The 14,463-nt window shown below is 36.0% G+C and overlaps 2 protein-coding genes across 2 annotated transcripts in view; both read left to right on the plus strand.

Moving 5' to 3' along the window:
- The window catches only part of LOC111442022, a 12,067-nt gene extending 10,725 nt beyond the window's left edge, over positions 1-1,342 (plus strand). Inside the window, exons 9-10 of the mRNA XM_023079265.1 lie at positions 412-582; positions 725-1,342. Coding sequence (XP_022935033.1) covers positions 412-582; positions 725-958 — 405 coding nt within the window. The 3' untranslated portion in view covers positions 959-1,342. The remainder of the gene's footprint in view (positions 1-411; positions 583-724) is intronic.
- Positions 1,343-3,413: 2,071 nt separating this feature from the next.
- LOC111442457 (NADH dehydrogenase [ubiquinone] 1 alpha subcomplex subunit 2-like) lies at positions 3,414-9,424 on the plus strand. Its single transcript, XM_023079901.1, has 3 exons — positions 3,414-3,630; positions 3,746-3,852; positions 9,027-9,424. The coding sequence occupies exons 1-3, from the start codon at positions 3,545-3,547 to the stop codon at positions 9,119-9,121; spliced, it is 288 nt and encodes a 95-aa protein (XP_022935669.1). The 5' UTR covers positions 3,414-3,544; the 3' UTR covers positions 9,122-9,424.
- The last annotated feature ends 5,039 nt before the right edge of the window (positions 9,425-14,463 follow it).

Raw genomic sequence — 14,463 nt, forward strand, 5'->3', positions numbered from 1 at the left:
AATGAATTTTTTTTTTTTTTTTTTAAAAAAAAAAAAAAAAAAAAAAAAAAACTATTACCACTTGCTGAGATTGCCTATGTTCTCTAGATGGCAGCTGACTACCTGCATGAAATTATTTTAAGACTTCTTGAAGGATATATCTTACTGCTCGTATTTGCCTCACTGCGTATGAAAATTGTTTGGGGTGTAGGGCTTTCAGGAATTGAATGTTACGCCATTATTTTTGTGTGTAGCGATTCTTGTTCTTCTTGCGAGTCAGTGACCAAGTGTAAATTGGTTGCAAGGTTTTTAGGATGAATGAATGGTATACCTGCTGTGCCTGTGATCTGCACTTCACAATTAGTGCAGAAGACATTCTTATACTTCAGTTATAGGTTTGCATTTACTTGTTCTTGTGGAATGCTTGATCAGGTAAAGTCATACTACGGCATCTCCCGAAATCTCCTCATAAAATTCAAGGATGATATGATAGATGAAACTCTGATGCTAGCTCAGTTACTTAGCTCAGAAGCTGCAATTAGTTCGATGCTGGACATGTCAACCCGATCGTTGCCTGGCAATCATGGGCTACCCTTGCAGCAGGTCCTCCCCCTCTCCCCATTTCATCATATATGAATATTGCTATTATCATTTCCAAGAAGATTAGAGATGACAGGACTGGGAGCTGAGTTTGGCGTTTTCATTACATATTTGAAAACTGAAGAGTTTTTCCCCTTATTTACAGGCCCTTCCGGACATACCACCAGCAATGGCGGACGCAGTGAACAGAGGTAGCGAGCTCTTTACCAATCTAGCTGTCGGAACGCCATGGGAGACTGTTGCAAAAGAAGTGGGAAACACATTAGGCGTAGACTCAAAAGTCCTCCGGGCTGAAGCATCCAAGGATCTAGACCTGCTTGTGGAAGTGGTAACATCTTGGATGTCCTCAAACATGGGTCCGAATCTCTTGAGGCCGTAAATGATGTCATAGGCGTACACAAGGCACAGTTTGCCACCATCCCATATAATTCAGTTGATGTGTATAATATACAGATACTGCGATGATTATTCCGAATTGGTCACCCCCTTCAGTTATGGTTCTTATCCGAATGCAAGATTGTCCCGACTGGCCGCCATACACGCGCAACAGCATCATCATGTCATGGCATCTGTGTGGACTCATTTTGCTTCTTTGCATATTCTTCTGTTTCAAGTAGACTTGCAATTGCTGTAATTATAAATTCTTCCAATGCTTTCTTGGGGTCTCTATATATATTGAAATATTATTCACAGGAAGGGTGGGTGAATATCAATAATAGAAAAAACGTCACAGACTTCATATTTGTAAATTTACTGATTTCCCTTATGTAATCACTTCATTAATTTGTAGAAAAAATAGAATCTGAATTTAAGCTCAAGTGTCTATAATCTGGTTTTAGCATATATTTCTCAATTTAAGCTTAATTTCTCATATTATGCAGGAAATTGAAGATCGTTAATTAGGGATAGTTTGGTAAATTCTTCTTTCACATTTCCTGTGTTTTTTTTTTCCTTTCCATTTGGAGAAGCAGAAGTGTTTTATAATTGATCATTTTTATTTTTTTATTTTTTATTTTTATGTTTTACAATTTTAGAATTTGAAAGGTTGGAATTAACAAAACTAAGTTTCTTATTCATGTTCCTAGTGTCTTCCAAAATGTAAGTTAATGTATTATTTTATAATTCTTGACTTATAAAATGCATAATAAATATTTTAAAATAAGTATCATAAAAATTGGAATATTTTATAGTTCATGTAAAAAAAGTTTACATTTTTAATTATAATTTTTAGATAAAAAAAGAAGAAGAAGAAATTATTACAAAGTATTTTGTTTCTCCTTTTTATAAACAAAAAATAGAACAAGGAATAATTATTAAATGTGGTTCTTGTTTACTGTATTATAAAAGAGGAAATAAGATAAAAGTTTATTCTTAAAATAAAAATACTTTAGTATGTACTAAGCTAGACAAAGTGAGGTCACGAGATTACATAGAATGGTAATCTAGTCCTATTTACTGGCAGCATGTCGAATTGATAGGTTGTATGGAGAGTATGGATAAGTAATAGTGAGATTATGCGCAAGCAAGCACTCTTAGTTATCTATGTGATTTAACCGATAAACTCCCAAGAGGGCTATTAAATGAACTCTAAGGGTAGGCTAGACGTGTTTAAGAGGTTAATAAGAGCTAATTATGATTACAATTGAACCAAGCTACCCTAATGAGCCCTGAGCCCCAATCAGAGATGAATAGAGAAAGAATGTTTTGGTGTAAACTAGAGTAGACCAAGGAGGCTAAGAGGAGGACGATGGTAAGCCTCTTAAGTTTAGCATGACTCGTATCGCTAAATAAATTTTACTTGTAGTATATAACCATGATTGAAAAACCTAGTTAACTTTATGAATAACTCATATTTAGCCTTACAATATGTAAGCAAGTTTTGCGGCAAAAAAATATTTTTTTATTGGATCAAGTTGCTTACGGAATATACTTATATATTTACTTGTTCTACTTTTCCTGCGATTTCAATAATTGACGATGGCGCGAGAGAACAAGATAGCTACGTTTGATAGCTATGTTTGAGTTTTTTTTTTTTTTTTTTTTCTCGAAAATATATTGAAAATGGTTTTTGAAGAATGCAAAAAAATACTTTGCTAGCAATACTTTAATGAGATTATACCCTTCCACCAGAATCTTTTACCTCTTGGTCTTTAGGTTGACTATAAATTAAAAGTTATTATTTCTACCACACAAATATTCTATAAATGTTTTATGGCTACATAATTTAAAATAGTTTTATTGTTTTCTAAATTTTATACTAATGGTTCTTTGAACTTAATTCCTCAATATCTTAAAGTTTGAATTTTAATTTTTAATTGATAGCTAAATGATATAAGGAAGACGTGATAATTAAAATATGTTAAAAATAAATTAAAACTAATAAGTTAGATATTAAATTTTGAAATCAAATAATTTCAAGACCTTAAAAACTAATATTGAAACGAAATTCAAATTTTAGATTAACAATTTGTATTTACCATTATTTATTCATTTGTAGTTTAATACCTGCGAACCTTGTAATCTTATGTTTTTAGAATGTTACTTCAGAGAGTGATGTTTCAATCCTACTATCTCTTAAAAAAGTATAAATATCTTAATTGTCGAGTTAGGTTCATGTTTACCTGCTTTGACTATTTTATTTAAAGTTTAGTATCGGGCGAAAATGTGATAGCTTTTAGTCCCTGATTAATTAGTTAAGGTATAAATTTACTAGAAATATAAATAATTTACTTTATAAAGTTGATTTAAAAAAAAAAAAAAAAAAAAAAACTCATATAGGTAGGAATAGGAATGAGATTCGAACCCTGCGTTATAATTTCTTGACCACCGAACTGATTGCAATAAGACCGTAAAAATAACAAAAATTCCGTCGCTACTTGGCATTGGCGTAGCCTCGATAGGCATCTGGGAAGGAGCTTCATTCATCTGAGGTAGAGTGACTTCACGAACAGCGAGAGACGGAGAAATGGCCTGGAGAGGACAGCTATCCAAGAATTTGAAGGAGCTTCGGATCTTGCTCTGCCAAACCTCTCCTTCAAGCGCCCCCGCTAGGTATTCCGTTTCTCTTCTCTTTTACGCTTTACGATCCCTTATAAAATCACATATCCTGCTCCTCCCCGAGCTTCTTTTCGAAGATTGTTGATTAATGGAGCTTTGGTTCTCACAGGGCATTTGTGGAAAAGAATTACAAAGAACTCAAGACTTTGAATCCCAAATTTCCAATATTGATCCGGGAGTGCAGTGGAGTCGAGCCGCAATTGTGGGCTAGATATGGTACTTTAATCTCCTCTTCCTCCCAAATGATTTCATTTCGTTTTATTTTCTTCCTTTTAGGTTTCGAGTTTCTTTCGAGCTTTGCGGTTTTATTTTCTCCACATTCTTTTCATGAAGTCAATGATATGGCCGACTTGATTGATAAGCGCGATTAGCTATGTCAAATACTCTGCTGGGTAGTTTTTCTTTTGCATCGATTATTACTTTCTCTGTCTATTTGTGATGGAAGGTACTCTTTCCATGGTAGATAGTCAGGTCGTAGTATTTTGAATGCTCCATTACCAGGGATATAGTAATACCCATCTAATCAAATTCGTTCTGGCTTGATTTTGTCAAGCTTTGCAATTTTCTTTTACATTGTTCTGTGAACTGTGAAATTTGACTGGTCCTATGGTTTCTCAAGTAAAATAAAAACCAACTTGTCCTGATATAGAATCTGCTCCTACGCTGACATCTTCGTTTTACCTTCTAAATGAAGGAGAAATTAGTAGCCACTGGAGTTTTACTGTGTCCCATTTTCACTTAACTAGCATTCACCCTCGAAAAAAAATATATTGTTAGGATAAGCTGTTTTTACTTTTGGTTATGGTTGGTGGCTCATCTGTCAGGAGAGACACTCATGAGTAGTAATGGTATAAACTTTTAGCTTCTTACAAATGCAAGGAAGGATTCATTTATTTGTTAACTTTTTTTTTTTTCATTTTTTCTTTTGTCTTTGGCTTTCAAAAATTTTAATTGCATATGTTACAGATAACATTGTGGTAACATAAGACGTTTTCATATTAAGTGATGAGATTTAGTTCTTCACATCAATGTTTTCTAAAGTATTCTTATCAAGATATATGATAAGGAATCATGAAACTATTCAGATTCAAGTTCTTTGACCAACATTTGTGTAGACTGCAGTGTATTTACACTCAAAAAATTTGTCAAATGATGAATAGTAGTATTATTATCCTTTTGGTGGGTAAATTTGTCTTAAATATCATTGTAATTCCTTATTCAAGTTCATTTTCTACATTTCACTATTTTATTGATGGGATAATAAGTTATATAAGTTGTTATGTGGCCTCGGACTACTTATGGAAAAATGTTCATTGGACATTATCCGGAACATTAATAGAATGCTGAAACTTGATATTTACATTCCAATTTTTTCTTTCCATGAAATCATTGGTCTGCAACTTTACTTTTGTATGAATCACGTTGCGTCATGATTTCTTCTTCTTCTTCTTTCTTTTTTTTTTCTTCTATGAGAAACAAGTAACCTTCATTTCATTGATATTCAGAGAGAGAAGTAAGGCTATAGTCCCGAAAAGTGGGGAGAATTTACCAAGTGAGAGCAATGTAAGCAAGGTGTTAGGAAAAAAAAAAAAAAAAAAAAAGACGAAATATGTAGCTTTTTCCTTGAAGATGCGTCAATTTTGCTTGAGGCATGTTAACCAAAGGAGGATTTTGTTGAAACAGTCCCATATGACCTCTTGTTCCTTGCTGAAGAGATGCCCATGATGAGCATCTCTAAAAGAGTCATTGAAACCAAGCGAAAGAAATGAAAGATTATTCAAAGGCTTACAGAAATAAAAACATTAAAAAAAAAAAAAAACAGCTCCACAAGGAGTCCAACACTAATTAAAAAGTTTCTCCAATCGAAAAGAATAAAGCCTGATCGATAATTACAAAAATGCAGAGACTAAAATCCACGAGTAGGTATTAAAATGAAAAATCTCCCAAATCTCATTTGCCGATCACTTCACACTCCTAAAAGACCTACTATTCTTCTCAAGCAAAAGCCCCCTAAAACACTGTAAAAATTCACACCTGCCATAAAACTCGGCCTTTATCCTGAAAGGGAGATTCAAAGGGTCTCTTCAATCAAAGAAAAACAACCTCTGTTACAAACCCAACAAATCCCGATGATGCTCCCAAACTACCAAAGTGCACTTACAGTCAACCAAATAATGATCCAAACTTTCCTATGCTTGATGACAACAAGAGCACCATTGCAAGCCCAACACAAAAGAGGAGTGCTTCTGAACACAACCTAAGTTGTTAACTTTCTAATGAAGAACCTCCCACACAAAGAATTTGACCTTTTTGGGATTCTTTAACGTTTCAAAGAGAGGAGAAAGCCAAAGCTCTTGGAGGGGGAGAAGGGCCACATAGCAAGTGGAAAAATAAAAATGAACCAGGAGAGAAATCCCATGAAGGATTGGAGGACAAAAAGCCAATACCCCTGTTCCTTCAACTCGTCAAAGAGTCGCCTATTAGCAAATAGGGCCACTCCATTAATAGCTTCCCTATTCGCCAAAGTATGGTTGAACCCAAAGATCCAAAAGAATTAACAAAGGGGAATCTAGAGAGGGAGGACAAAGGCCACATAATGCAACCTTTTGTATAATGATGGTACAAGCGAGGAAACACAAGCAAAGAGGTTTATTGTAAATAATTTTGAATAATTTTGAACCATCAACTAAAGTTGATTTCGTAGGAGTAAGATGAATTGTGTTACTGACAGTGAGAGTTATTGTACAATAACTAGTTATTTTGTTGATAGTTGTTGTTAGTCAATTTGCTTGTTGATTAGTTGGTTGTTTATGTGCTCTAGTGTATTAAGTGGCGACTGCTGTATAACAATATAAAAGATGTGGCCCCATCACGATCTTAATTGAACAAGCTCTATTCTATAGGTTGTTCTATAGGCTGTGCAACTGTGCCCTCGAGTTCTTAGGAAAAGGTATTAAGTCTTTGTAATACTACCTTTATTATATAGAAAAAAAATTTCTGAAGTCTTTTTTGACATTAGCCTGGGCCAACAATTTCCACCCATAGAGTTCGAGAAAACTTGTTAATGAAAATTTTAGGAATGACTTTTTTTTTGATAATGTACCTGGTAGCAAAATGTACAGTTAACTTCAGGAGGCTACTCAAAAAGAGATTGAAACATTCATCAATCTTGGTCCACAAACTTTAGAGATTCTCTTAGTGAATTGAATTTTCCCCGCAAGATCATAATCTTCACTGTCAAATTATCGTGAATCATTGGATTGTTCTGACGTGGTGGACTTGAAACAACTAATGTCTTATGTAATTTGCTAGAAATAAATAACATGGACTCAAGAATGAGAGTTTTCGAAGGTTATGAAATTTATATATCATACTTCGTAAAAGAAAAAGAAGTTGTGTCATTCTATGTGATTAAGATTCTTATTGGAAACTTGTTGCAAGTTAGCTTATTTCTTTTTCTTTTTTTTTGCTTCCAATGCTAATAGAGTGCTTTGTTCTCTCTCCTTTTTTTTGTTCCCCATCTTCTCACTAAGAACTACAACTATCAAAGTATGAAGCCTTATCCATTCTTTTTATCAAGAGATCAAGGATGTTGTTAATGTTTGCCTTGAAAGTTCGACTCACTTGAAATGTCATAGACAACCTTGACATTGTGTTGAAGTTCATTTGCCACAGTTTGGGCAGTTATATGGAAGTAGTTAAATTTTATAGATTTTGACATCTCAAAGTGGTAAAGTGGTGAATCTAGGTACTAAAGGGAAACTGAACTTTTTAATTTCATTATTTCAAGTTTAGTTCTCGAATTTTAAAAAGTATCTAAACGGTCGTGAACTTTCAATTTTCAGTCTAAAATTTTGTATCTAATATGCCATTGACTTATTAAAAAAATTTACAATGTTACTAATATATTACATATAAATTTGAATTTTACATCTACTAGAATTCTAAACTTTCAATTTAGTGTTTAGTAAGTTTGTGAATTTTTAAATCGAATAGGTGAAAGATCTATTTGACACAAAATTGAAATTTTAAGGATTTGTTGGATACAAAATTAAAAGTTTAAGGGCTTATTAGAAATTCTTTAAACTTAAGAGACTAAATAAGCGTGAACTTAAAAAATGAGAACTTGGATACTTATTAAATTGTACTTAAGGTTGTCAAACATTTATTAAAAGTTTTTTATGATTATTTTGATGAGGAACATGATTGGGGAATATGGATAGATAATAAAGAAAAACTCTTTGAACCTGGATATCCTTGGATATGCTATTTTGATGAGGAACATGATTGGGGAATATGGATAGATAATAAAGAAAAACTCTTCGAACCTGGATATCCTTGGATATGCTAAAACTAATTGAACCATGGGGCGGAAAAGGTGAAAGGAAAACTGAAATCCATGGGGCAGCAAAGGTAAAAGTAAAACCAAAAATCATGGTAGGCGGAATAGATAGGCGATGAAAAAATCATGGTGGGGGAATTGTAGATATTGGGATTTTACCTTCATTTTATCAGGAGTGTTAATGATTATCAGTAGCTCCCAAATAATAGTTTTGAGTTTCTTTTGATATCTATTTTCATCTTTCCATGCGTATTCGCATAAGTTTTGGGTCAAGGATTCCAGAATCCTTTCTGACACTTTCAAAAGAGACTTGCTGTCAAATGAACAGAGTCATAAAGCGACAACCACTTGTCTTCCACAAGCCTAAGCATGGATTTAACAAGGTTATCCAGAAGAGAAATTTATTTTTGGACTTCCAAATCATTAAGGCTTGTTCGAAGTTTAGGTTCCAAGAAGATTTGTTGGAATTACAAACTTATTCGAAGGCATTCAAAACAACATAATTCAATAAAAAATGGCAGACAGAGCTATATCTGAGGGTCTTCTCTAGATCTGGTGTTTGTTCAATACGTTTCATACTAGTCTCTTTAAGAAAATACCTCTTTCATTTGGAAAGTGGCTTTCTAAGGGGCCTTTATTGGTTTTGATGGCTGCTTGAGTGGACCACCAAACACGTTTGGAAACTCCATATTGTTTTAGCTAATTATCAATCCATTCATAAAGCTGGTGATAATGGGGATTGGAATTATCTTGATGCTGTTCTGAGAATGAAAGATTTTGGTTCAAGGTGAAGGTCATGGATTTACACTTCCACAAACAATTGTAGATATTATCATTTGAAAATCGGAAGTGGAGGACATGCTTTCTTTGCTCCTTCAACTATTTGGTTTGTTCCATATCATAGGACAATTGGTGAATGCTAATGTCATAAGATTAGATATTGTTTGTTTGAAAGATAGATCATGCACTGAAATTTAAAGGATATTTATGTTCGTGTTTGGTTAATGCAACTGATTATTTTTCCTTTTTTTTCTTTTTGATTTGACAGACATGGGCATTGAAAGGGTTGCTCGTCTAGAGGGTTTGAGCGAGGCACAGATCTCGAAGGCACTTGAAGACCTAGTCAAAGTTGGGGCATCCTGAAAGGAGTAATCTGCTGTGCTATTGTACTGCAACAGACGTCAATAAATGCACGAGTGGAACTTTTGTTGAGATGCTTTTGTGTTTACATTCTGTTCGCTCAGCTCTTTTGAGATTATTGCTCAAATATTCATCTTCAGAAATCATGTTTCTGGTACGTATGTCTATTTGTCTATATGGAGAGTTATTGCCATAATGGTGATAATGAGTTCCACATTTTCCTCATACAATTGGTCACAATAATTTCATAGAATTGGATACGTTCTATTTTTAGATGGAATGGATCTAAAATGCTTATTTCTATCTAATCATCTTCATTGAGTATCTTTTTTTTATTAGATATTCAGTTTTGATGGTTGATGATATATATCTTTTTATGTACTCAAATTTAAATTAGCTTTCGATTAGGTGTTCGTTACCTTTCTATTTAAAAAATTGTAAAGATAGTAGGACGAGGCATAATTGAAAGCGAATTGAACATGGAGCATTCAGTTTTGGCTAATCAATTATTTTCTCTTAGTTTTTGTTGGGATTAGTGATTTGTTAGTTGAAAAATCTCTAGTGAGATTTTTGAAGATTTGTGGAGAAGAAAATGAAGAAATGCTATGATTCATAGTATTCTAAACGTAGAAAATTAGAACTTAGAATTTCCATTTGATATATTGCTACATACACCTTCGTATTTTCTTCCAATTACACCTTATATAGATGATCAAGTCCTAAAATGTCCTTTTCCATGCTATAATAACTTTATTTGAATCTTTCTTTTTTCATTTACAAGTATTAGGTGTCCTTTGTCTTATATAAAAATAAGTTTAAAAATATGGATAGACTTAGACGTATCTTAATTTGATTTGATTTAAGATGTATGATATGGTTTTGGAGGAGGTAAGGCTTAATGTGTCTTTATCAAGTTTGATCACCATTTTTCTATTTTTAATTATGATATTATATGATTTTGTTGTATGTCCATATCATTGTTTCATTAAATTTAATGGAAGTTTATCCAATAAATAAAACTCTATTTTGACCTCATCTCATCTCTTAATATGTTTGAGGAAAATGTATACTTTGTATTTGTATACTTAATCATCCTTCAAGTAAGAGTTAATCAGATTCCTCAAACTTTTGTACAAAATCATCTTAGTTATATCAATGATGCTTAGTAAAGAGCAATTACTTAAAGATATGAAAGCCCCTTTTGAACAAACTATGAATTGAACTCCTCAAAAAACAAACACATTAAACCTAGCCGAACCCTCACGCAAGAAGACATGCCTAGTGTCACGGCTCTACTTTTTCAATCGCGCGGCATCGTGATCTTAACACGCTCACAACTAGCCTTAAGAATTAAGCCCTATATACATTTTTCCACGGTTTTGTGGCTTCGTCAGACCTTAGACGAGGTTTGTCTTCGCCAATCGAACATCGCTTGTCTAGAATCTAAGCTTGTTCGACCACAGACGCTGCCTGCGCGTGCATATTCAATCGTCTGTGACACAATCGACTTGCCTCTACACTAGGCCAAGTCATTCGGCTCGATCTTGCCTCTACTCGGGGTGAAGGTCTCTCAAGCAACGTCGCGTCTCATCTTATCATCTCAATCCCCATCGACATGGCCCATATGTCTTAACGTCATCCTGAGTCTTGGGATGTCGTCAGCCATCACAACTCACTCGGTCATGCCATCGAGAACGGGCCTACGTGTCGTTCATCTCATCGGGACGTCCTTAACATCCATCTCTCTGGGTTCTATCGCGACATTGGTCCTCTCGTGCCCGTGCCATGTCATTTACGTATATCGTACCGAATAGCGGGTGTATGTAGCAACCTTCGACACGCGGGTAGGGGCGCAATACCGGCACACTCGTGCCACCTAGTACTATCCTTGAAAAACCCATTTCATAAGATGTCGCACAAGACGCACGAGACACTTGTCTCGACACGCTCGCCCACGCTGTGACACACGTATGTGCCACATGGTAGCTCACTTAGGCCATAGGGCCTAAGGGTGGTGGAGAGATGGCACCATGGTACCCCCTATAGTACATTTTGAGCCGTTTTTAATCCATCAGGCATAGACATGATTTTGGCGAATGGTCATATGTCAATTTGGAGAGCATTCATATTTCGTATGGACGGACTTAATTCTAAAACCGTATTCTCGAATTCCTTTTGGAACCTCGACTTATAAGGTTAAGGCTTGGGACCCTACCCGACCCTTCAACAAGCCTATCTTGACCCCTCTTGTCTATTCAACGTCTCTATCTTGCTTATATCTTGACTTGTCTTCAATGCCCACTTTGTGTGGTGTGTTAGATGATGCACGTCCTCCTTGGTCGCATCATGGCACTCATCTAGGCCCTCATGTGGTCGGATGGGCGCCACTTGAGAGTCGCTGCATCTCTTGTCACAACCTACTCTCTTCATAGATAGGTTGTGACATTCTCCCCCACTTAAACTAGTCATCGTTCTCGATGACTTACTTGGGGGCACAACCATTGTTAGGTTGTGACATTCTCCCCACTTAATCTAGTCATCGTCCTCGATGACTTACTTTGGGGCGCAACCACACTTTGGATTGTGACACTCTCTCCCACTTAATCTCGGCATCATCCTCGATGACGACCTAACTCTAGACTGGTTGCTGACGGATCCACTAGAACTACATGCTTCAGAACGAATACGGAAAATGCGCACTACTCATGAGCTATCCCACTAACGGACCTACTCTCGGTCTCTGAGACTCGTAACACAAGTACCGTAAAACAACTGCACTATGGTTGTGGGCTATCCTCTCTTGGGCCTCCCTCGCCCTTCTGCGAACTTGACCTGGGACTCACTAGACAAACAACGACAAACTGACTAGCTTTTGGCATACTCTTGCCTTGGCTAGGGGGATCGCTCCCCAATTTTTTGCCACTCTGGCTACATTCATCGAATTCTCTGAGTTGAACACAACGGTGCGCCCCTCGGGGTGAGGCTCGCAAGTCAACCACGACATTTACTCATCGTGGTACCTACCCTTATTGTAGCGATGTCTGAAAGCTTGTGACACAACCTCGTGTTGGTGCTTCACTTTAGCCAACTCTTAATTGGATGTCCATAAACTCATAACACAACTCCGTGTTGGCACTACACTTCCGCCAACGCTTAACTGGCCACCTTCTGTGGCAATGCTGCCTTGACGCTTCTGTGGTAATGTTGCAGCTTCACTTCTCTATGTCCACTTCCAGCTGATGCTCACTTCTCGAGCGGATATTGATCTCGACAACTCTTGTGGAGTCATCCACCTTAGTCACAAAGTGATGGCTCAAGGAATACACGCTTCACGGGGTGAGAGACCTATTGACTCGAGCTCTCCCCCACTTAAACTTGGCTACTTCTTTTCAGAAGGTCGTCCTCCCATATTGACTCGAGTATTCAACTTTGGCACTTGCCGACGCTTGTCTTTTCTTAGCTCTCGGTTTCTCTACTTGCAACCACTGACACTATTCCTCTAATGTGAATGTCTCTTTAGAAAGCATCGACATGGTGTACTTTCTGTTTCATCTGTCTTGCCCACTTTAGAACTACAAGCCCTTGGCCAATGAGCTTGGTTTTATTTGATGGGTAGATCTCCCCAAACTGAAGTGTCGATACACGACACTAATGAACTTCGGGTAGTCTTGGCTTCAACCCACAACTGATTCTAATTCTGACCATATATAATGAGCATGTAAGAAATACTATGAACAATTAAGCACGTAAGTATGGAAGTACAAGGCACATAATTACACTGTACCATGATTTTAAATGCGAGACCTCATGTATGTTGTATGTCATAAACATGAACTACTTCTATAGTATTTTATGTAGGGATGATACACCACAATATTATACGTGCTTCTTTCTTTTTCATTGATTTTTGGCAACGTGGGAGTGCACTAACTTGTAGCCAAGTTTAGCGGGTATGTATATGAGCCCCTTGCGTATTCATGCGTTGTTCATGAACTATGTGCAGAGAAGTACTATGCTTCCAACCCTACTAGAAAAATAAAGTAGAGCCAAAGGAACAATTATGGAAAACAAGTCTACCAGTCATGAACCATGTTACATGTGATTGTTTCTTGACTCCAATAATGAGGTCACTAACTGATTATTTTTAAGTACTAATTTTCGTTTAACATTTTTTCAAGGCAAGATACGCATGTACAAATAACGGTGTCTGTTGAGGAGGCTATAAGACTAAGTATTGTATAGTTCTGGTTTCATGAAAAGTGGTTAGTAGGCTACTTGACACTAAAATATGCAAGAATGGAACTATGCTAAAGAAGGCTAGATGTTTTTTTTAGATACCTTGAAACATAGATAAACAATGAAGTGTTATGATTGAGAATATTTGCTAAAACCACCGTACCTAAATGATGGTGAAATTCTCTATTTATAATCATCAAATAAATTACAAATGAAATGGGAGAGAAATAAATGGGAAGAGTAATAAATGAAAAGAGCAATAAACAAGATATTTGCCTATAATAAAAGAGGGAGAGAGGGTTCGATGATGGCTATGAAGAAGGAAGGGTGTACGTGGTGGTAGTCATAGCAAGATAGGAAAAAGAGGGCAACAACTGGGAATGCGGACTCTAGGGTGTATTTTAGGCGAAGAAAGAAAGAGAGGGGCAGAGACGGAGAGGGGTTTGCGCCTTGTGGACTGGTTTGCTATCGAGCAAATGAGCACGAGTAAGAATATCTTGAGCATATTTTAACTAAAGTCAAATATGATACCTATTGTAAACCATAATGGAAGGCAAATATCTGTTGAATACAACCTTTGTGAAAAACACTAGCACTCTTTTTTAAGACCAATCTTGAATAGATTACAAGACACTTTATAGAATACTATTGCTTTGTATTTCTTGTGATGAAATGCTTTGGACTTCTTGGGACAAGAAACTAAGTAGAGTGGAGGGGTATATATAGTAGAGCTAAACAATTTATTCCTAAAATTTCTCGACCTTTTTCCTAAAATATATAAATCTTTTTCCTAAAATAAATATACAATAGGCTCATACAATTGTTGGGTTTGATCCGATTGGGCAAGCGATGATATTTTAACACTTTCCCTTAGCACTAGTCTTCATTCGCTGCACCGTGTTGAGCTAACAGCGAAAGCTCTCATGTTTGTCAGTATTTAACTCTTCTGTAACCAAGTCTGCCACTTGGTCATCTGTCTTGATCGGCTGCATCTTGATTTCTTCCTTTAGGACTTTCTCTCTAATGAAATGGTAGTGTACCTCCACATGCTTTGTTCTAGCATGAAACACCAAATTTTCTGCTAGGTGAATCGCAGATTGGTTGTCACA

The sequence above is a fragment of the Cucurbita moschata genome, unplaced genomic scaffold, assembly GCF_002738365.1.
Source record: "Cucurbita moschata cultivar Rifu unplaced genomic scaffold, Cmos_1.0 Cmo_Scf00004, whole genome shotgun sequence".
NCBI classification, from domain to species: domain Eukaryota; kingdom Viridiplantae; phylum Streptophyta; class Magnoliopsida; order Cucurbitales; family Cucurbitaceae; genus Cucurbita; species Cucurbita moschata.